The sequence below is a fragment of the Microtus ochrogaster genome, unplaced genomic scaffold, assembly GCF_000317375.1.
Source record: "Microtus ochrogaster isolate Prairie Vole_2 unplaced genomic scaffold, MicOch1.0 UNK2, whole genome shotgun sequence".
Taxonomy (NCBI): Eukaryota; Metazoa; Chordata; class Mammalia; order Rodentia; family Cricetidae; genus Microtus; species Microtus ochrogaster.
This window is the reverse complement of record NW_004949100.1, coordinates 10189622-10212720: the sequence shown is the minus strand read 5'-3', so window position 1 is coordinate 10212720 and position 23099 is coordinate 10189622. Positions and strand designations below refer to the sequence as shown.

Genomic DNA, 23099 nt, shown 5'->3' with positions numbered 1-23099 from the left:
AAAAAAAAATCCTAGGTGAGTCCTCCAGAGATGATAGTAAGACAATCACAAGAGGATGGTGGACAATGGTCAGTTTCAGAAAGAACTTACAGGTTTTGCCTCCCACCCCCAAAGAATTATTGTGTGGATGAGAGAGAAGTTTCCAGAAACATGAATAGTCCTACCTTCCTTCAATCAGCTTTGCCCAAACATACAAAAACACAGGGACTATTCAGATTTTACTGCGTACAAGTCTGTGCACATTGTCAAAAATCAAACTGAAGAATCAATGTAGCCCAGTTCACATGAAAAACAAACATGATCTAATTAAAGTCTCTGTGATGATCCTCCAGAGGTCGGCTCTACACAAAGCTGGGACTTCAAAAACCAAGACATACATGGCTAGAGAGACAGTGTGGGGGGGAAAGTGGGGGGGGGCTGCTCTTCCTGAGGACCTGAGCTTGAGGGGCAGCACCCATGCCCAGGGGCTCACAACCACCCCCTATCTCCAGCACCAGAGGATCTGAAGTCCTCTTCTGGCCCCCACGGTTTTACAAAAGCACACATGGCATATAATCACAGAGCCACCCCACCCATACACATAAATAACAAGGGAAGCAACTAATGCCGTCAAATGTCCTCTAGACAGCTGTTTTCACACTTTCTCTCACGTGGAGAGAAGCATCGCTAGAAGCTCCTAAGCCATTATTAGGGAACGGAGCAGCAGACGGCACACACTAATAATGTTAAAAATGGGAAACGGACTCACATCTCTTGACTTTAAAACTATCTTACCACTCCTGGTTTAACAGCTACAGTATTTTAAGCAGTTCCTTAACGTCTCTGACGACAGAGGTAAGTATAACAAGACATTTCAAGCCAGCAATAGATTCAGTGAGGGGGAAAGCCTGTAGAACACAACTACTATATCACTGAACTTAACCGGGATTAATCTTGTCACTCACTGTTAATGATTATTATCTTGTTAATGGTGAGAATCTGTGACTGGGGAAACAAACCTGCAAAAATTAGCAGGGATTCACTGTCTGGGGCAACTGAAAAATTCGGGCTGCCCAGTTAAAATGAAAGCACAAACCAGTTGGCAGCAAACCACACAAAAGGCCAAGAGGGTTTCCTCAATCTTGAAAAGTCAACATCTTCCAAAATCTCTCACAAGTTCAGAACTTCAATCCTGTTCAAAGGATTCACGCACACACGCGCGTGTACACACACACACACACACACACACACACACACACAGCTGTCCATTACAAGGCATCTGTGTTGTTTAATCAGGTGAAGAAGCCCTGGAGGACAGACCTTTGATCTCTCCCAGGGTGTCTCTCAGTGCTTCACGTTTATTCTGAGCATAGCCCTGATCTCTATCCCTGCCCCCCTCACTGCAGTAACATGCACAGGCAAAGCTGCAGCATGCAGACACTGGGCCAACTCTTACTGCAGCAGTCTCCTAGGGACCCCTTAAAGAGAGCAGGTGACCTAGCCTCAGTGTGGCTCCAGGTGGGTAGATTTGTGGTGTAAATACAGGCATTTTAGTAAAAACTCTATCAGCAAATTTTACTAAACTTTACACACACTCGTTTTCTAAGTACGTAATGACCTTCTATCTTTTAGCTCATGGCCTCTCTTCTCAAATAGCTATACGTATAATCTCTGTCATTTCCTATGGTTTTTGCCTTGTGGTGCTGGCCAACTGTCATGTCAATCTTTGTAGGCAAAGTCTTGTGTGAGTCTGAGAGGAAAGGAGGAAGGGAGGGAGGGAGGGAGGGAGGGAGGGAGGGAGGGAGTCTATAAAATGATACAGACCGTCAATATTTACAAAACACATTCAGAGTCATTCAGTATTTGCCAAGAGATACAGAAACCAACACAGGTCAGTTCCTAGCCGCTGCTGGATCTCTCAAAGACAAATGCTGCAGACTCTCAGGCTCCCCACTCACACTGGGAAGTATGCCCAGCCCTATGCTCCCACCTGCTTTGTAAAATTCATTTCTCCCTCACTTGTGTAGGCACCCACTATCACACTAGAAAGGACCAGATGCTACAGACACTGAGAGGAAGAAAATACGGGAGATGTTCACCCCTCCCTCCCACTCTAATTTCTAAATAGCAGCTATGACATGACAGAAGAGAAGCAGACAGGCAGGGAAATAAAGCAAGGCAGGAAGGCAGTGAAGCAAATTGGACAGTGCAGTCGGAACAAAGCTCAGACAGGGAGCAGAGGTTCCAACAGAAGACATGGCATAAAGGGGCCATGGCAGGGGTGGAGCCGTGGCAGGGGTGGAGCCATGAAAGGGGCGGAGTCGTGACAGGGGCGGAACCGTGGCAGGGGCGGAGCCGTGGCAGGGGTGGAACCATGGCTGGGGCAGAGCCTTTGTGTGCCAAAATGCCATTCTAGAAAGAGAAAACACCCGTGAAAGTGCAACAGCAGGAAAGCCAAGTCTCCAGCCTAGGGAGGCAAATGTTCAGGCCAAGGCCGAGGGCACAAATGAGAAGAGCTGCACCTAACGACACCGCTAGAGTTGAAGATACTGTCTCAGGCACGCTATGTACCTCACAGTGAGAACAGGACTTTGACAAGGAGACCACTACAATTAGGTATGTATTTTGCGATGACAGCCACACAGATGGAAGAAATGACATACAGACTGATGGCTGGAACAATAAGGAGGCTTCCCCAGCAGATATAGAGAGATGTGGTCCTCACTAAAGCGTGCTCAGTACATTTGGTCAGAATGGGTACAATGAGGTGTCTCGGTGCTGAAGTGGAGACATTTACTAACCAGGGAATATGGGAGTGGAGAAAGGAAGCAAACAGTCACACCATCGACTGAAACAAAGAACATGAGAGACACTCCCTGGATTCAAAGATAAAGCTGAGCTGAGCTGAGGTGGTCACTGAACAGGTCCACATGATGGCGCCCAGTACAGTTAGACAGATGCAGGGAAGGACAGCAAGACCACAGAGGCAGGAAAGTCCGACAAGCAGGTGTGCAGTAAAGGGGAAACCATAGGCAAAAATGGGATCACTACCAAAGAGTAAGAGTATCTCATGGAACTTTCGCCAAAATTGACAGAATACTCAGACACAAAGTAAGTCTCAACAGATACAAGAAAACTGAATAATATCTGCATTCTATCAGACCATTATGGATTAAAACTGGGTATCAACAATAGAAATAACAGAAAGTTTACAAACTCATGTAAACTGAATAGCTCTCCACTGAATGGAAAATGAGTCTAGACAGAAATTAAGGAAGAAATTATAGACTTTTTAGAATTCAATGGCAATAAAGATACAGCAGTCTCAAAATTATGGGACATAATGAAAGTAGTTTTAAGAGGCAACTTCATGGCACCAAAGCCTAAGGCCTATGTGAAAAACTGGAGAGATCTCATGCTAGCAACTTAACAGCACACCTAAAAGCTCTAGAACAAAAAGAAGAAATCACATCCAAAAGGGGCAGATGGCAAGAAATAATCAACTCAGGGCTAAAAACAATAAAATAGAAACAAAGGGCTGGTTCTTTGAAAAAATCAACAAGACAAACAAATCCTTATCCAAATTAACTAAAAGGCAGAGAAAGAATACCCAAACTAAGAAAATCAGAAATGAAAAGGGGGCATAACAACATGTACCAAGGAAATTCACAGAATCATGTGGACATACTTGTACTCCACCAAACTGAAAAATCTACAAGAAATGGTAATTTTCTTAATATATTAAAACTTAGCAAAATTAAATCAAGATCAATTTAAACAGATCTCTAACCGCAAGTGAAATAGATGCAGTCATTAAAAGTCTCCCAAGCAAAAATAAATAAATAACCAGAATACTGCCAGACTTTCAAAGAAGAGTCAGTTTTAATATTCCTCAAATAATTTCACAAAATAGAAACAGAAGGAATACTGCCCAATTCATTATGAGGCTACAGTTACCCTGATACCCAAACCACACAAACACCAAACAAAGAAAGAAAATTACAGAAGAGTTTCCCTTGTAAACATAGAAGAAAACCTGCAAAGCAAACCTAAGAATACATCAAAAAGATCATCATCGCTGACCATGATCAAGCAGGTTTTATTCTGCTTGAATGCAAGGATGGTTCAATATATGTGAATCAGTTAATGTAATCCACCATATAAAAAAATTGAAGGACAAAATAAAATAATAAAAACCAAAACCAAAACAAAACAAAAAAAAAACATGATCATCTCATTAGACGTAAAAAAAAGGCCTCGGGCAAAATTCAACACCCCTTCATGATAAAAGTCCTAGAGAGATTAGGTATACAGGGACATACCTCAATATAATAAGAGCATTTTACAGCAAGCCCATAGCCAATATCAACTGAGGTGGAAAGAAACTCAAAGCAATCCCACTAAAATCAGGAACAAGACAAGGATGACTACTGTTTCCATACCTATTCAATATAGTACTTGAAATCTTAGCTAGAGGAGTAAGAGACTGATGGAGATCACAGGGATACACATTGGAAAGGAAGATGTCAAAGTATCTTTATTTGCAGATGCTATGATAGTATACATAAGTGACCTTAACAATTCCACCAGAAAACCCTTATAGCTGATAAACACTTACAGCAAAGTAGCTGGATATTAAGTCACAAAACCCAGTAGGTTTCCTATAAACTAAGGAAAAATGGACTAAGAAAGAAATCAGGACAACAACACTTTCCACAATAGCTTCAAATGATATAAAATATCTTGGGGTATATCTAACCAAGCAAGTGAAACACTTGTACAATAAAAAAAAAAACATCACGTCACTAAAGAAAGAAACTGAAGAAGCTATCAGAAGATTGTAAGCTCTCCTATGCTCATGGATCAGTAGGACTAACAAAGTAAAAACTGCCGTCCTACCAAAAGCAATCTACAGATTCAGGACAATCCCCATCAAAAAATTCTAATACAATTTCTCTCAGATCTTGATATGACAATTCTTAGCTTCAGGTAGGAACACAAAAACCCAGGATAGCTAAAGCAGTCTCCAAAAATAAACTGCTGGGGGTTTCACCATCCCTGATTTCAATTGTACTACAGAGCTATAGTAGCAAAACACCATGCTGTTGGTACAAAAACAGACACGTTGGTCTACTGTACTAGGCTGAAGACTCAGACACAAATCCACACACCAATGGATACCTGTTTTGTTTTGCTTTTCTATTATGAGGCCAAAAGTGTACAGTGGACAAAAAAGAGTATCTTCAACAAATGGTGGATATCTGCATGTAGAAGAACACAGATGGATTCATACTTACCTCCGTGCACAGAATTTGACTCCAGATAGATGGAAGGCCTCAACATAAAACTAGACACACTAAACTCTAAAGGAGAGAAAGTGGGGAACAGCGTTGAACTCACTGGCACAGGAAAAGAATTTCTGAACAGAGCACCATTAGCATGGGTTAATTAGCAGCAATTAATAAATGGAACTTCATGAAACTGAGAAGATTCTGCATGGCAAAGGACACCATCATTCAGACAAAGCAGCCACATATAGAAAGGAATTTTTTTTTTTTTTACCAACTACACATGTGATAGAGGGCTAATATCCAAAATATATAAAGACCTCAGGAAACTAGATATCAAGAAAACAAATGACCCAACTGTAGTGATATTTCATTTATATTTTAATAAATAAAGCTTGCCTGAAGATCAGAGAGTGAAACAGCTGCATTGATCATCCTTACAGGCTAGGCAGTGGTGACACACACCCTTAATCCCAGTAGCCACACTAGTTTGCCATAGAAACTGGGCAGTAGTGGTGCAGGCCTTTAATCCCAGCACAAGAGAAGAATATAAGATGGGAGAAGGCAGCTCTCACTCACAGTCTCATTCTGAGATTCCTGGAAGCAGGATCACTTCCAGACTGAGGTAGAAGTCAGAGTCAGCAGCTGGATGTTTTGCTTTTCTGACCTTCAGGTTGAACCCCAATTTCTGTCTCTGGGATTTTATTAATCATGTTACACCCAATTAAAAATGGGCAGAGATCTAAACGGAGATATCTTGACATGGGTTAGTTTCTAGAGTCGAGCAAATGACACCAGTATCCTCAAGCTAGTGTGCTCTTGTTTGGAAACAAGCAAGTCTGTGGGACAGCGATAAGACCATGGTGTACAATATGGAAGTGAACCATGCATATGATCATCACGCTACAATGCATTTCATAAACAGGAAAGCTCCAGTAGCAAACATAGTCTACCCCCTGAGGAAAATGTTCTAAAAACAAGGTGATGAGAAAAGTACCTCTAGGAATTTTCCCCTTTGTCTTTTTAGTGACTTAAACGTAGAACCTTCTTAAAATGAAAGACATACTTTTTACCTTATCCAGCAATTCCATAGATGTTTTGATTTCCTCACAAACAAAGTAGTGAACTGTGTGTGAGCCTCCGGCAGTCAACATGCATTGGCTCAAAACCTACCTCAGGGAAATGGTGATGGTTTGAATAAAATTGTCCACCATAGGCTCGTGTATTTGGTGGCTTCGCTTCTAGGGAGTGGCACTACTTGAGAAGGATTGGGAATATGACCATGTTGGAGTAGGTGTGGCCTTGTAAGAGGAAGTGTGTCATGGTCACGGGGTGGGGGGGACTTTGAGGTTACTACTGGTCAAGGCAGTTTCAGGAGCTCCCTCTCTTCATGCTGGGGCTTCATATCCAGATGGACAGCTCTCAGCTACTTCTCCATGTCTGCCTGTTTGCTATCAGGCTCCTCAACATAACGACAATGGGCTAAACCTCTGAAACTGTAAGCAAGACCAATGAGATGCTTTCTTTGAAGAGTTGTGGTGGTCCTGGTGTCTCTTCATAGCAATAAAACAACAACTAAGACAGAAATCAGTTCTCGATACCATATTCTAATAAAAGATAATTTCCTCAACCACCACGGGGTACCAAACTGACTGAAACATCTTGACTCAATTTTGTTCATGGTCAGAGTTCTGGAAGGAAAAGGAAGACAAGGCCAGGGTTCTATACTTCCAGCCTAATGAGAAGCTGGGCCTCCACTCAAGCCACACAGGCCTTTACTACCAGTGAGAGCCTCATTTGAGAAAAGTAAAGACACAAGTGGCATTATTATTAGCTCTTTTAATACTTGTAGATATTATCATCTTTTTAATACCTTTTATTATGCCACAAATTGCCAAAACATTTATCCAGATCATAACATTTTGATCTATGCGCAAAAGCCACTGGGACAGGAAGTCTTTTCTTTCATCTCTATACACAATACCCTTCAGTACAGAGACCCTTAGTGATTCTGTTATCTCTCTACAAGCCTTTGGAAATGCTCACAGACATACTCAAATATCTGGACAACAAAAGAATTTCAAAACCAAGGTGGAGGTTGTGTTTCCTCATTTCGGTCTTGGAAACGGACTACACTAAAGGCCAAAACAGAATAAGTGGCACCAAATAAATCAGCAATTGTTCTGGGCTTTCGGGATTTTCTCCCCATTGTTTCCTGCCACCACATTAACCACAACCACTATGCCCTGCCAATTAAGCTCACCCTGCACATCTGGGCTAGGCCTTTCTCCATCTGTCCAGACACCTGGGACAGGCTGTCTCTCTGACCTGATCCTCTAGAGCAGCTGCTGAAGACCCCGTGGATTCTCATATCTCCTCTTGCAGGTCGCACCTTCAGGAAGCCATCCCTGGCAATCCCCGAGGCTCGGGTCTTCTGCTAGCCTCACTGTGCTGGCTTTGTAAAAATCAAGTTTAATTCCATTCATCTTATTGACCGGGATTTGGGAAGAGGTCATAGGCCACAGAGCACATGTGGAGATCAGGAAGAAAACATACAGGAACTGGCTCTTTCTTCCCACCACTTGAATCCAGGGACTGAACTCAAGTCTTTAGGCACCTTTGCCACCTGCGCCTTCTCAGTGGCCCCATTCATAATGCTTTGAGGAAGAAGAGATAGAACAAGAGCAGTTACCTGCATCATCCGTCCCTTGAATAAGTTTGGCAAGTTTAAAGGCCAGGCCACGAGTTTCTCTGGCAATCAGCCCACAACACCATGCCTGCAGCTAGTAGCACCAATCAAGCTCTAGCATTTCCTAAAGGAAAAACCTAGAAATCTTAAGAGTAACTGCACATTTTAGAAGCCCCGGGAATAGGGCAAGACTATCTACCACAGCCAACTTCATCCATATGGAATCAAATTCAACCATCATAGTAGCATTAAAGTAGGGAAAAATATGTGGGGGACTTGGACACAGAAACTACATGCAGCACAAGCTTAGTACACACCAGGTATAGGTTCAACCCCTAATACACACACATGCACACTCACATGCAAACATACACACACACACATACACATGCACACACACCCACTGCTTTGGTGAAACTATGGATTTTATTTTTCTTTATAAGTAATAAAATAGAAGCTCAATAATAATTTCACTGCAATAACTACTTTGCACTGCCATGAGTTTCTTGTTAATAAATACCTTTCTAACCTTGGTGGAAACGCAAGACAAAATTAATGCCACATAAACACACATATATTTGGTTAAAAAAAAAAAAAAGAAAGTAGGGTTGTCTAAGGATATTTGGCAAGTGTATCTAGGTTGCTGGCTAGAATGGGTCGAAGTGGCAGACTGACGAGGGGCCCAGTCCTAGGTAACGTGTAACTTACTGTACTAAATCATGGCCTGAGCTGACACGCAAACATGAAGGCTATTTTGAACATAGCAACGGAGCAAGCACACAATGGAACCCCGCAGCTGGGGCAATGTGTTTTCAATTATCAGCACACAGAAATATGCAAATGCTGGGAGACCCTGCTCTGTACAAAATGCTTCGCGTGATCCCAAATTATTTTTTTTTTCCTACAAGAAAGAATCTTTTTGGGAAGCTTACCTAAAATGAACTCTACTTGCTAAGTTTTAAATTTGGTGCTCCCAATGTGACAGAGCACCTCAAGAGTTGAAACACGAGCTGGCAAGGATAACATCTGGGCCATGCGAGGAGACGCTGGACAGGTTCCAGGAGACAGATACTTGATAAGCTCGTAATGGCTCGGTTCAATCTGTGTGGCTTCTACAAATGAAAAGGCCACCTTCAGATCACTGGGTCACATCAGAGGCTCTGCTTGTCTGAATAAACTCAGGAATTAACACAGCATCGGAACAACTGAGGAAAGAAGGGAGGCAAGCCTCACACAAAGATGTAAGGAAAAGCCCAACAGAGGCCAGTGTTTCTCCACATTCCTCAGCCTATGACCCTAAAGGAAATGAGATGTGGTGGCAGCAAAACACGACCAAGGACGGTAACTGCGCTTGCGGACTGTACTGTCTGTGAAAACGACACTCACACGCCTCAGATGTGACCTGTCCTGATTCAGGTGGACATCCGAGCACCTTGAGTCAGATAAGCTTTTATTAACTGGACCCAAATTAAGTGAGCCACATATTGGGTGCTTCAAATTACTTAGATAAGCTTTTTGATCATTATTTGGTTAACATCCCAGCCTCGTGACATGGATTTACCTCAACATTATCATTATTCCAATTCGGGCTACCAAGTGAGTGGACCCTGACTATCAGAGCTCCTTGTGGTTTTGCAATTTGCATTTAAAAGGGTGGGAGACAGAAAAGCCTTTCCAAAATGGGTTGAGTTGTCCTTATCTGAAATGCATGGGACCTGAATATTTTTTTTTTAATTCATGGAAGACCTTAGTGATAGGAAGGACCCAAGTCTAAATGCAAAATTCATTTGTTTCATACACTTTGTACATAGCAGACTAAAGGTGGTCATATACAGTACTGTGAAGAATTTCACGCCTGAAATAAAATGCATAGCGTGAAATTTTCTGCTTGCAACATTTTGTTGGCTTTCAAAAAATCTCCCCCCAATTTTAGAGTACTTCATAACCATTTTCAGGTTAGGGATGCCCAGCTTGTACCTATAGTCCTAAGAAGAATCAGAAGAGAAGGGAGAGACCAAGAAGGGCTTTGGATTTTCCACTATGTTTAAACAAACTATCTCTCTAAAACCCTTCAGATTAAAAACCCTAACTCAAATAATGATGCTTGTGTGTGAAATACAACAGATCCCACCCCTCGGAAGGGAATGACACTTCCTCTATGAAGCACAGGCAACCACACAAAGAGGAATCCTGTGTGCTAGCTTCAAGTCCTGACAAATGAAGACCCGCACAGCAGAAATGCCTGTGTGTTCACATCACTTCACAGCTTACAGAGTTAATTCACATCCAGCGCCCCTGCACTCGTTCTACTAGCCTCGTGATGTCTTCCGATGTTCCTTCCTAGCACGTGAGATGCTGGAAACTCACTAGGAGCCAAATAAGGCTGAGGCACGGAGGACACTGAGCCTAGTCACTCGGTAAAAACTCCCCGCACAGTACTCACCCATTCAGTAATTAGCGCTCAACACCCACCACGCCATAGCAGCTACTCTAGCGAGCAAGGAGGCTACAGCAGTGAACGACACAGATTTAAACCCCATCCAGCCACACAACTACCATTTAATGAGCATGGCCATATGACTTGTGGGCTTTTGTCTTGATTAGCAGGATGTCATTGACAACACCAAATGTTCGACGAAAACTGTTTCAAACATTTTGTGCGTCTAAGAAAACTAAATGCATCAAATCAGACAATTAGAAAACCAAGGAGCCAACACTTGAACATGCTAAACGATGTATTAAGCATTGGTAATCCAAGAGAAAGTTGAGGCACAGATCCTCGATCTACTCAGAAAAGACGTGGATGTAAGAATGAATAAAACGGAGTTCCTGTGAATGCAGAACAAACATTTCTCAGCCCATCTTCAAACCAGGGAAACAAGCACCAGATTTCTCTGAGACCACAGTGAGATCAGTGCTCAGAAACAAACAAACATCACTCTAGGCTGATATTATCAACTAGCCTTATACTACCAGACTAGAGATTTGAGATACTGGGAAAGGAGAGTAATCATTTTACCTTCAACATTATTCCAACAAAATACGATGATGTCATCACTATCTTCCTAAAACACCTCACAACATACCCTTCCTCTCTCTCATTTTCTTCAAAAGTCCTAGATTTTTAGTTTATTCTCATAGCTTCAAACCAGAGCCTAGAAACTTTCCATAAACACTCACGCAGTTTTTCCATGCTTTGTGATCTCCAGCCGTAAAGTCAAGGGTGTGCTGTAGGAAGATGCTTAGCGGCCCTTTAATAAGTTAGAATCTGAAGGAGCCCAGAGACAGTAAACCTGAAGAGAATCCTGGAAGAAAGGCAGCCAAATGTGCCTACCGAAACCACGCAGGAGACAGGTGTGCAGCTCAGGCCTGCAGGCTCAGCATGGATGGACAGCTGAAGCAGAAGGCCAAGTCAAGGAAAGCTTGGTTAGAGTGAATTCCAGGTCAACCCAGGCCACACAAGAAAGAACATGTCTCGAGAAGGAAAAATATCAAGTGAGTGGGGACAGACCATGATAAAGCCTCTGGAGACACATCCCTGCGGTGGTTTCCCTCTTACCAGGAGAGCTGCCTGTCACCACAGTTAAGTATAGGACCAAGAAGCCTAGAGCAAAAAAGGTCAAACCGAGGGAAGGAGAAAGGGAGAAAGGCCTGTCGACCAGCTATCCTCAGTCACCTCCTGGCCAGGCCCTCTCCACACTTTCTCATGAATTAAGTCTTTAAGTTTTAAGTACCTTTCTCTCCAAAAGCAGCAAGGTCAAAAACGAGAAGCCAACTGTCTAAACTGTTTGCTCTCTTAAGAAGCAGCCCTTTGTTGGAAATGCCGAGATAACAGGAAGAAGAAAGTAAGTACAAGCTTCTGACTGTCTGTTTTGTGATGGACATGATACAACTGACTTTGCAGACCACACAAGTCTCAGATAAAGTGCACAATGACACCTGCCATTTGAAATGAAACCCACACGAAAAGAAAATGGCTGATTTAGAGCTAATGGAACTTTAAAATACGGAGAGCAAACATGACTCCAGTGTCTGCACCTGTGAGGAGCATAGAGCCATAACGCTAATTTTTCATCTCTACTATCACTGACAAAAAATAATAATGTCCTTTACTTAGAGGCCAGTAATTTTTCAAAAGGAAAGATTAAGTAGAAAGCCCTAGTTTTCTTACAAAACCATGTCAGGGCAGCGAGGAAAGCTTTAGACCCCAGGCAAGGCTGAAAGTGAGGACACCTGACTAGAGGGTCACAGCACCGCAAAGACAGATCAAGACGAGGTGGCAGATGGGACTCCAGCGCGCTGTATTATGAGCCCACAGTGAGGGAAGTCATGAGGAAGCGGGAAGGGTCTGGAATAGTCGGTGCAAGGGACACAGTGGCTTGTAAGTTCCGAACACGCAGGAAAACATTCAACCCCCCAGCTTCCCCTCAGCATAGCCAACTCCTGCTCCCTTCATTTTAACAAACACAGATTTACTATCTGAAAAAAAAAAAAAACCACCACTCCAACAGGAACTCAATAGGTACCAAACACAAACGAGGACACCTTGCACAAGCGAAAGGAAGAGGCCACGACAGGACCAGACACGTGGGAGGTACTTAAACACAAGGCAACAACTTGCAAGATGAGTCATTAAAGTGCGTGAGAAAAATAAAATATAAAGAAAATCAAGGATGTTATAAAGCATATAGAAAACACAGAAATTTTCGACATCCATCTAGGGATTGCATACCCGGCCATCAGGAATACCAAGAACAAACAGAGAAAATGGGAGGGGCAGAGAGCTTATAAAGAACCAAGGCAAGAAGTGTTTGTGCAGCTCACATTTCCTGGCTCAAAGCGACACTGGACGAGCAAAACCACGACATTAACGACTAAGTTCAAAATGCTGCAAATACAGGACTGCATTCTAAAACACCTATGATCTTTTACGCAGTAGGAACATTAAGTAAAAAGTGAGAAAGAAGACAGCAATACCATGCCTCCAACAGCAGTCCCGGAGGAGACATGAATGGAATGAGCCTTTCAAGTCCTCTAGGAAACCCCTAACTCAGGACCCCATGCGCAGCCCAGCAGCTGGGTAGCTGAGCAAGGCCATCTCCAGTTGCACGAGTTCTCAAACTTCCCTTGTGCCTACTCTTTTGTCCTTTCTCCTTCCAGAGGCAATCCAACAATAGCGGGGATCTGGAAGAGGGACCTGACATCTGAGGCCACTGAGGAGAGGCTGGGAGAATGTTTGGAATAAAACAGAGGAAGAGCCGGGCGATGGTGGCGCATGCCTTTAATCCCAGCACTCGGGAGGCAGAGGCAGGCGGATCTCTGTCTCTGGGAGTTTGAGACCAGCCTGGTCTACAGAGCTAGTTCCAGGATAGGCTCCAAAGCCACAGAGAAACCCTGTCTCGAAAAACAAAAAAACAAAAAACAGAGGAAGAGTACACCATGACAGCTGTCGAGGCAACAGAGGCCTGGTGCTAAACAGGACAGAGGAAGCAGCCAGGAACAAGAAATCAAACCCCTTGGGCTCAGGGTCCACCCTTAGGGTCTGGAAAAAACTAATTACAAAGACTAAGGAAACTAGCTCATTATCTTTAGCAGCTGACTAAAAGACAAGGCGGGACACAGAGGATGATGAAATATATCAACGCCTAGATAGAAGCATTCCTACCAAAAAAATAGTCATGCATCCTGTAGTTGACAAAAAGCCAGAATGGAAAGCTATCCCAAGAAAACATAAAGAGGGGGGTTGAAAAATTAAATCTCACAACCCAAAATCAAAAGCCCATGTAAGACAGAGAGAGAGGATGTGTGTGTAAGAATAGTTAAGAAGAAAAGGTCATAAATTTGAGAAGCAGTAGGGGAACACAAGAGCTGAGCAGAAAGAGGAAGCCGTGGAAATGATGTAACTACAGTATTCATGTATGAAATCCTAAAAAAAAAAATCTTAAAATGAAAATGTAACTCCACAGTCATCTAACAAATGAATTTTAAATAGCATAAACAGAAAAACAAACAGCTTCTGTTAAATAATGCATCTGGGAAATTAAACAGGAAAAGAATGAGGCGATTTTTGAAGCTATTTTTTTCTGAAACTACTCATATGATTAATATTTTTCAAGATGAAGAGATTATCTTATAAAGCACATGCTCATTTTAAAATGACCATCCAATAAACATTTGCATTATTTGTTTTGTTGTTTTGTTTTCTTTTTCAAGACAGGGCTTCTTTATAGCTTTGGAGCCTGTTCTGGAACTAGCTCTTGTAGACCAGGCTGGCCTCGAACTCACAGAGTTCTGCCTCCAAGATTAAAGGTATGTGCCACAATACCCAGCTTCATTTGTACTTTAATAAATAAAGCTTGCCTGAAGATCAGAGAGTGAAACAGCCCCACTGATCAGTCTTACAGACCAGGCAGTGGTGACACACACCTTTAATCCCAGTAGCCACACTAGTTTGCCATAGAAACCAGGAGGTCGTTAATCCCAGTGGTGCACACCTTTAAACCCAGCCCTAGAGAGCAGTATAAGATGGGAGGGGACAGCTCACAGACAGAGTCTCATTCTGAGATTCTTAGAGGCAGGATCTCCACTTCGGACTCAGGTAGAGGAAAGAGCCAGTGACTGGCTATTGAGCTTTTCTGACCTTCAGATTGAACCCCAACTTCTGCCTCTGAGTTTTTATTAATTGTGCTTCATTAACCTATATATGACATAATGAAGAGGTAGGATCCAAGGTGCTGATGCATGCCAGACAGCATGCTACCAGGGGGCTCTATGCTTCCACCCCCACCCCAGATCTGCAGTCCAAATTGGCAAGTTATCTTACAATGAAATTATAGATCTTTGAAACAAAAGCATTTAACTTCACAGCAAAAGTTTACAGATTGATAAACAAATTTAGTCAGGTACTGATTTTGGTTTTGAAAACTTAGTTCTCTACCTAAAATGTTTGCTATAAAATTCAAATAAACTCAAGCACAAATAAAAATATATCATTTCACTGCATGTCCTCATGACTCCACATCTGCCAATAAAGACAAAATTATATAAACAGACACCTGGTCAAAAATATTAATGAGATTTGTATTAAGTTTACTAAAAGTTTCTTCTCTTTCTCAAAACTCAACCCATCAGCCTAACTTTTGTGGTGGTCAGCTGAAGCAGGGACTGTGGTGGGCCACATCCAGCTGCCTTCTGTTTCTATGATATCGGCTATGAACTGTTTTTACATTTAAGGAGGGGGATATCTCATGACAGAAAAAAAAAATCTCTTGAAATTCTGATCTGTGTCTATAAATGAAGTGTCATTGGGACAGGGCTCTGGTCACTTAATCTTAAATCTGTTGCTGCTTTCAGGCAATGAATGATAAGGCTGCAGACACCACAGAGTGTGGAGGCTGAAAAGTTAAGACAGCTCCTTCATGATCCTCTGCAGAAAAACACTGATTGATCTCCAAGTTAAAATATTATAATTCTTGAATCTCATTTGACTTTGCTTCAAATGATTAAGCCACATTCATACCTCAACATATCCACACAGTATGATCATAGGTTATGGACCACTTGAGTAAGACAGTGAGACTCAGCGGGACTGGCTGGCTTGTTGAGAGTCGGTGTTGTGCAGAAGCAGAACTGATAAAAGATTCCTTGGACATCAGGGTACCACACCACGAATGCCCAGTGTTTACTCCAGTACATCCTTGTTCCTATGACCCTCTTCAGCATGCTACCCATAAATCAATAGCTAAAAAATGTTCATGAAGCATGTGCCTAATTCCATCTTCCCCGAATATTTAAGCTAGATTTCTGCTGACAGTAACTTATACCCGGCCAATACAGCAAGCAGTACAGAATCTATGTGCTGTTAAGGATTGGATGTCAGAAAGACCCCAACTCTGACCCTGTCCCCCAGTACCCTTCTGGCTTAGCAATCCTCTTAAATCATTCAACTTCACCCTTGTCACCTCTACAGGAGAGTAAACTACAAGCGACTGACTCACATGAGGTCAACATGAATGAGTTTTGTGGAGCTAAGAGGTGAAGACTCTAACTACGCTGGTTTCCACTCGGGTAGCTCATACCCATCCTTTACCCTTGAGGAGCTTGAGGGCAGCGTCTACACCTCAGGGTGCCTAAGCACTGGTCCTGATCCCATCCTGCAGATCCCCTCTGCCCATCCCTCACAGGCACCCATTCTTTTCCCTGGAGAGAGGCAGGGCCTGTGATGTCAAGTTCAGATAGGATGTAGTGGGTGCATGGGCAGAAAGAGTTCCTAGATAATGAACAGACACTGGGAGGTTAAAGAACAGGGCAAAAGTCCAACCGATCACAGCCCTGAGATAGTGAACATGCAGGAAAGGTAAGGAACTGCAAACTACTCCTTTCCTTACTGGTTCTACGGCTCTCCATCCATCTCTCTCTGCTGTCTCTGTCTCCACCATCTGTCTCTGTCAGTGTGTCTGTCTCTCTGCTGTGTGTGTGTGCGTGTGTGTACTAACACTTCCACATCTGCTGGTGTCTATCAGTTAACTAACGTTACATCCATTACTAGGACTAGTTCCTAATTCATGGAGTTTATCACTTCCAATTATGCATCCAGCTAAGCAGGGAGGCAGCACACGAAGCGGCCCTCAACGAGGTTAGTCCTGTGGTCTCAAAAGACTCCCAGTTTCGACGTAGAATTGAGCCACAGACCCTAAATCCCAATGTAGGAAAGTGAAGACAGATCCATTTCCTTTACTGACGTGTTTTTGAAACACACACACACAAACACAAATGTGCTCCATATGATAAGCCAAAAATCTGGCTACAAGTCGTCCCGAAAGTCAATAGAGTCCACACTGAGGAATCCTTGTGTGTAGTACAGGATAGGAGGTTGCATGCTACAACAGCCTGCACTTCAGGGTAAGGGTTCTTCATCTGAAGTCTACTCCCAAACCAGAAACAAAACCAAGACAGAGGAGGAAACCAGAGAAAGAAAGCACACACATTCATAGTACCTTGCTCCAGTCTGAAGCGGAGGGAGCGTCTGGCTGCTTCCATCTCAGGAGTTGGGTTATCTAGGATATGTCTACACCACTGCAAAGGACTCAGGGATTTCTCTGGTGAAGGGAATACCTTTGAAGAGCCAATATATAACCTTTAAAAAAAGAAAGAGAGAGAGAGAAATCTACATTATAGGTACGCCATAGGTTAGAGAGAAACCTCTATTCTGGCGGAAACAGCATGTACTGAACAGTTCCCATGGAGACGGAAGCGCGTTTGAGGGCTTCAAAGTCCCCAGAGTCATTTTTACCCGGCAAATATCCCCAAATAGAATAGGTCACTTTCCAATGCATGCTGAGATCTGCTTAACAACAAAACTAAAAATCCCCGCTTTAGGAGCAGAAGCTTCTCTTAACCGGAGCTAAACTGCCTTGACATGTCTAGAAATTAATGCCATCTCTCTCGTCTCTAACAGAATCCTTCCAAGTTGCTCTGATTCTAATGAACATATATTCCTGGGACACCAGATGACAGGACAGCCACCTGTTAGAGTGGTGCCAGTGGCCCACAAAGGTGGAAGATGTGATCTCCTTTGGCAACTCATTCTAATAGCTCAGAGACAACTCATTCTAATAGCTCAGAGACTGTGAGGGACTAGCCGGCAATGATCCTGGGCTTTGATGTTCAACCTCTGCTGCAACAACTCAACTCTGCTGTTGCAGCCCAGAAGCACTGCAGGCAGAATCCACTCAAGAAGCATGACGTCATCCCTGTACACTTTCATCCCAGCATCGGGGAAGCAGAGGCAGGCAGATCTGGGCCTTCAGGCTGACATGATCTTTAGAGTGAGTTCCAGAATGCTACAGCTACAGTGAGACCTTGTCTCAGAACAAACAAAAGCTTACACGCAGTGATTCTCACATTCTTTTGAATATTCCATGACTTAAAAATGTAAAAAGCTATCTTCCCAGCCATACAAAGCAGGCAGTGAGGCTGATTTTCCCTTTTGCTGACTCTTGTTATAGATGAAAATATCTAGTTAATTTCACAGTAACTGCAATACATCATACTTTTCTTGGAGTGCAGCCCACAGTCCTGTATCCACTAAGCATCCACTGGTCCACTACTTCATGCTCCCTGCGCCTCCTCTGTACTCCATTAACACAGGTAGGTAATATGCCCCACTCCCATTCCTTGCCGCTGTGTCTAGTACCAACCAGGTACTAGTGAAGTTACAGGTACTGGTCCAAGTGAAGTTCAGGCTGGTCACTTGTTCTTACTCTTTGGTACTTCAAACACGATTGCTTGAGCATACAGCAGCTCCCGTTTTCAGATTCAGGGGGCTCAGGGTAAGTTCAAGGAATCTAAATGTCTAACAAGTTCCCATGCAATGATGGCCTCTCTGGTATCAAGAACACACTTAAGATCCTCTGGGTTAAATCAGTCAAGGTAATTCCACTGCCCGGCCTTGCCCAGAGCCTTGTTCATAGCCAAGGCCCAGATACAATCCACACCATTCTAAGCCAATCCAGGAATAGAAAATTAACCTAAATGGATATGGAGAGAAAAGCTAAAAAGTAAAAATTATAATTTAAAATTAAAAAGAAAACCCACGTTAAGAAAATTGATTGTTGAATTCTACCAAATAGCTGAACACGATACCAATCCTTCATAACTCTTCCATATAGGATGGGCAACATCCTGATGTATTTCATGTGGACAGTGTTTTTATGGACTCTATAGCCAGACACAGGCATCACAAGGAGGGGGGAAATCTCTAATGACCACGATCACTCACGAGCTGATGCAGTCTAAATATTTTAGCAAACCGAGTCTCGCACAGAGACATTTCATCTTTACCACATGGAGTTTATTCCAGAAATGAAAGCTTAGTTTAACATTAAGACATCAGTGTAACTTCCAATTTTAACTAAAATGGAAAAAAAAGCATGTGATGATCTCAATAGACAAAGGAAAAAAGCATTTGACAGCCATAAAAAAAAAAAAAAACCAGTAAAACTGGAAGCTGAGGAAACACCCTCAACCCAACTGAAGAGCTATTTAAAGATGAACACTCTGGGAGAGCAAGATCAGGACACCGGGCTCATTGCTAGTCAACGTTCTACAGAGGTCCTACCACTTCAACTAGGGAACGGACTAGGGATATTTGGACTGAGCAGAAGTAAGCCTGTCTTTCTTCACAGATAACACCATCTACTTAAAACTAGTGAGTCTAGTAGCAATGTCTGTAGGATGCTGGGTCAATGTACTTTGTTGTGCGCATCTGTATGCATCAGCAACAAAATACTGATACCTTCACATTCGCCCCTTTCTGTCTCCAGTAGCATTTTGAAAACTGTCAAGCACATGTACAAACCTAACAAAAACGTGTACAAGATTAACGACATAAGTTAATAGAGAGATATATACCAGGTTTGTGGTTTAAAGGCTGAATACTATTAAGGTGTAGGTTGTTCTTAATGTTATCTTTATTTTTTTTTTTGAGGTTAGTTCTTTTTCTTTTCTTTTTTTTTTAATTTATTTATTTATTAAGGATTTCTGCCTCCTCCCTGCCACCGCCTCCCATTTCCCTCCCCCTCCCCCGATCAAGTCCCTCTCCCTCATCAGCTCGAAGAGCAATCAGGGTTCCCTGACCTGTGGGAAGTCCAAGGACCGCCCACCTCCATCCAGGTTTAGTAAGGTGAGCATCCAAACCGCCCAGGCCCCCCCAAAGCCAGCACGTGCAGTAGGATCAAAAACCCATTGCCATTGTTCTTGAGTTCTCAGTAGTCCTCATTGTCCGCTATGTTCAGAGAGTCCGGTTTTATCCCATGCTTTTTCCCAGCTGGCCTTGGTGAGCTCCCAATAGAACATCCCCATTGTCTCAGTGTGTGGGTGCACCCCTCGCGGTCCTGAGTTCCTTGCTCGTGCTCCCTCTCCTTCTGCTCCTGATTTATAATTAACAAAATTCCAATAGAAACCCTAGCAATGTGTGTGTGTGTGTGTGTGTGTGTGTGTGTGTGTGTTTCTAAAATTCACACGGAAATGGGAAGACCCTTCAATAGCCAAACAACTACTAAAGGCAGCAAAGCTGGAGTGTTCTCACAACCAGATGAATCGGGACAGAGCAACAGTAATGAAGACAGATCAGTGTGGCACACAGGTATATACAGCAATGAGAAAAACACAGTCCCCAAATGAAATCAACCATAGAACATGAAATTTCACAGTGCAAAGAAGTCAACGAAGGATGGTCTTCTGAACAAATGATGCAGGATGAGGATGGTCATTCACAAAACTGTGAGCTCCAGACACCATACAACGCCCACAGTCAACCAAGAAAGATAAACTGAAAAGGAAAAACCTTTGTTAGAAGCCCTAGGTAAAAGCCTGTGTCCCAAGGTCGGCAAACATCCCTTCACTGTAGTTCCTAAGACTGACATCATGATTGATCCGGAAGAATGAGCAGCACCAACCACTGGGTCTGACCCTTGGAAAACTCTGCCAGAAGATTATGAAGCGAACCACGTGTTTGGAGAAGAGATTTGCAAATGAAGTGCCTGACAGAGAACTTCAATGTAAACTATATATACCCCTCCAGCTGTTCCTTAGTGTACCTAAGAAATAAAAATGAGGCATGCCACAAACCTAACGGAATCCAAGAAAGGCAAGCTACGGTGGCCCTGGGGGCGGGCATGAAGGGATCACAGGGATGCAGGAACTGGGAGCGCTCTCAGAACATTAGCAGGTGGTTTAAATTCTTTAAAGGAAGTCTTGATGGCTACTTTGCCATAAAAAGAAATGTTTAAAATGTTTCAACACAAAAGTAATGTTAAAATGTTTTTAAAAATCTGTGAATCAGGTCACCTGAAACTCTTTAAAGGCATCCAACTAAGAGTAATGATGCCTCCGTTTCTCCGCCTGGGGTCTCCTCCTGTTGAAGGAAGGGACTCCATGAAGAGTACATCATATGTCCCCAGAAGCACTATGAAGGGCTAATTCTTATTATTTACCAACATATTTGATGACTACAGTTAAATTTCCTTTAATTTAGATTTTTTTCAAGTCACAATGAGGACTAGACTAATATGCTGGTTCCACTAAATAGCTCTTTTTAAAACTTATTTCAATGCTCTTTGGATTTTTTTAAGAGACAAAACAGAGTAAAAAAGCTAGTCAACCATATCCTAATAGTTAGATAACTGTGGTAAAAGACCATTCAAATGAAGCAAATATAAATATAAAACCATATTTGGCATGTGTACTATATGTAGCCAGGTAAACACCAATACTATAATAAACTCAAGAGCCCATTATGGAGTCACATGCCTGTCATCCCGGCACTCAAAAGCTAAAGCAGTAAGGCATGAACTCCAGGGCCAGCCTGGGCTACAATGTGAGGCCTTATCTCAAGAAAGACAAAATAATATTAATAGTATTAATAGTAGATTTTTAAGTTATGCCATATTTTTAAAGGATTGCTCCTTTGTATTTCTATCAAAATTGTAAAATTTCTTCCCACTGTATGTACATCATCATTAAGAAAAGCAAAAGCTCAAATGATTTGAAATTGGCATGAGAGTTTACAGGCATCAGTGCAACAAAAGCCACTACAAAAGCATTTGTCAATACTATACTCAGGCTGGAAGACATTTAGGCTTTACAAAAACAATGTAGTTTAGAAAGAATGGCTTGGAGTTCCAGGGAACGCTGAGCTGTTAGAGCAGAGCAGCACAGGCTGCTCACACAGTTCCCAAAAGCAGAGTCTGAGGCAGAAGATAGATGTGCCCACGAAAGGCTTATTATAAATTTTTTTAAATTCTCAAATCAAAGTAATTAACAATTACAGTTTATGTGTTTAAAACCTAAAAAGTTTTATTGCTGTGTCAAGTGTAAAAGAAAAGGAATATTGTGGTCCCTAATACCAAACCAGTAAGATTCTCCAGCTCCCATGTCCCTTCTATGCAATCGTGTTAACAAGAGCACAGGATGACAAAACCTGATTTTCTTAAATAGAAGTACCCAAGACACAAGAAAGATGCAATTCTTCATCCTGCCTGCTATTCGGAAGTGAATGCTGCACAGTGGAAGGAATGTTCCACTCCTCCAACCACTCCTAGAGTATACCTAGCAAGCAAGCAAACTCGCAGAAGTCCTCCACAAAGGACAAGTGTTCCCGGGCCAAGCAGCAGGAAAACGCACAACACGAGGTCTGGATACCGGTCCCTCCAAAAAGTCCTCATTCGTGGAACACGGACACCCATCTAACCAAATTCCCATTGCATAACCATCCTTCCCATCAACCTTAAAAGTTCGTAAAATTCGATAATAAGGCTTCACTAACAGCACTAGTTAGGGTTCCTATTGTTATGACGAAACACCATGACCAACAGCAGCTCCGGGAGGAAGACCTGTACTTAGCTTACACTTCCACATCACAGTTCATCATCAAAGGAAGTCGGGACAGGAACTCAAGCAAGGCAGGAACCTGGAGGCAGGAGCTGATGCAGAGGCCATGGAGGCGGTGCTGCTTACTGGCTTGTTCCTCTTGGCTTGCTCAGCCTGCTTTCTTATAGACCCCAGGACCACCAGACCAGGGGTGGTGCCACCCACAATGGGCAGCTCCCTTCCCCCAATCATTAGAGAGGAACTTACGGAGGCATGTTATTAATTGAGGCTCCCTCCTCTCTGATGACTCTAGTCTGTGTCAAGTTGACATAAAACTAGCCAGCACAAGCACTTTTCTTCAATCTGGTTTCATTTTTAACATTAATGAAAATCCCTAAGTTCAATTTCTTTTGAATAAGTAGTGCCTCCATCTGCTCACTCCATTCCCTAGCAAGTCTCCACGGGCTTCCCACACCATTCCTGACATAGGAGGATAGCACGTTTTTAATAACCAAATCAGTATCTGAGAGAGTATCAGTGAAACCACAGAAAGAGGGCATGCATAACGGAAACTCAACTGCAAGAGCTGATGTCTGAGAAGACACCCATCACTAGGTGGCTTCGGATGCTACCAAGGAGGGCTGCACTCCAACCCTGTCCAACATTTGTTTGAATGGAAAGAACCATAAGCAGTGGAAGGCAGATGCCAAACCTTCCCATCACACACACACACACACACACACACACACACACACACACACACGGGGATAAAG

The 23099-nt window shown here is 42.8% G+C and overlaps 1 protein-coding gene across 2 annotated transcripts in view; it reads right to left on the bottom strand.

Moving 5' to 3' along the window:
* Positions 1–23099, bottom strand: part of Slain1 (SLAIN motif family member 1) — a 46175-nt gene that overhangs the window by 21934 nt on the left and 1142 nt on the right. For both annotated transcript variants that reach the window (XM_026788373.1, XM_005365375.2), the window contains exon 3: positions 16953–17092. In XM_026788373.1, coding sequence (XP_026644174.1) covers positions 16953–17092 — 140 coding nt within the window. The remainder of the gene's footprint in view (positions 1–16952; positions 17093–23099) is intronic.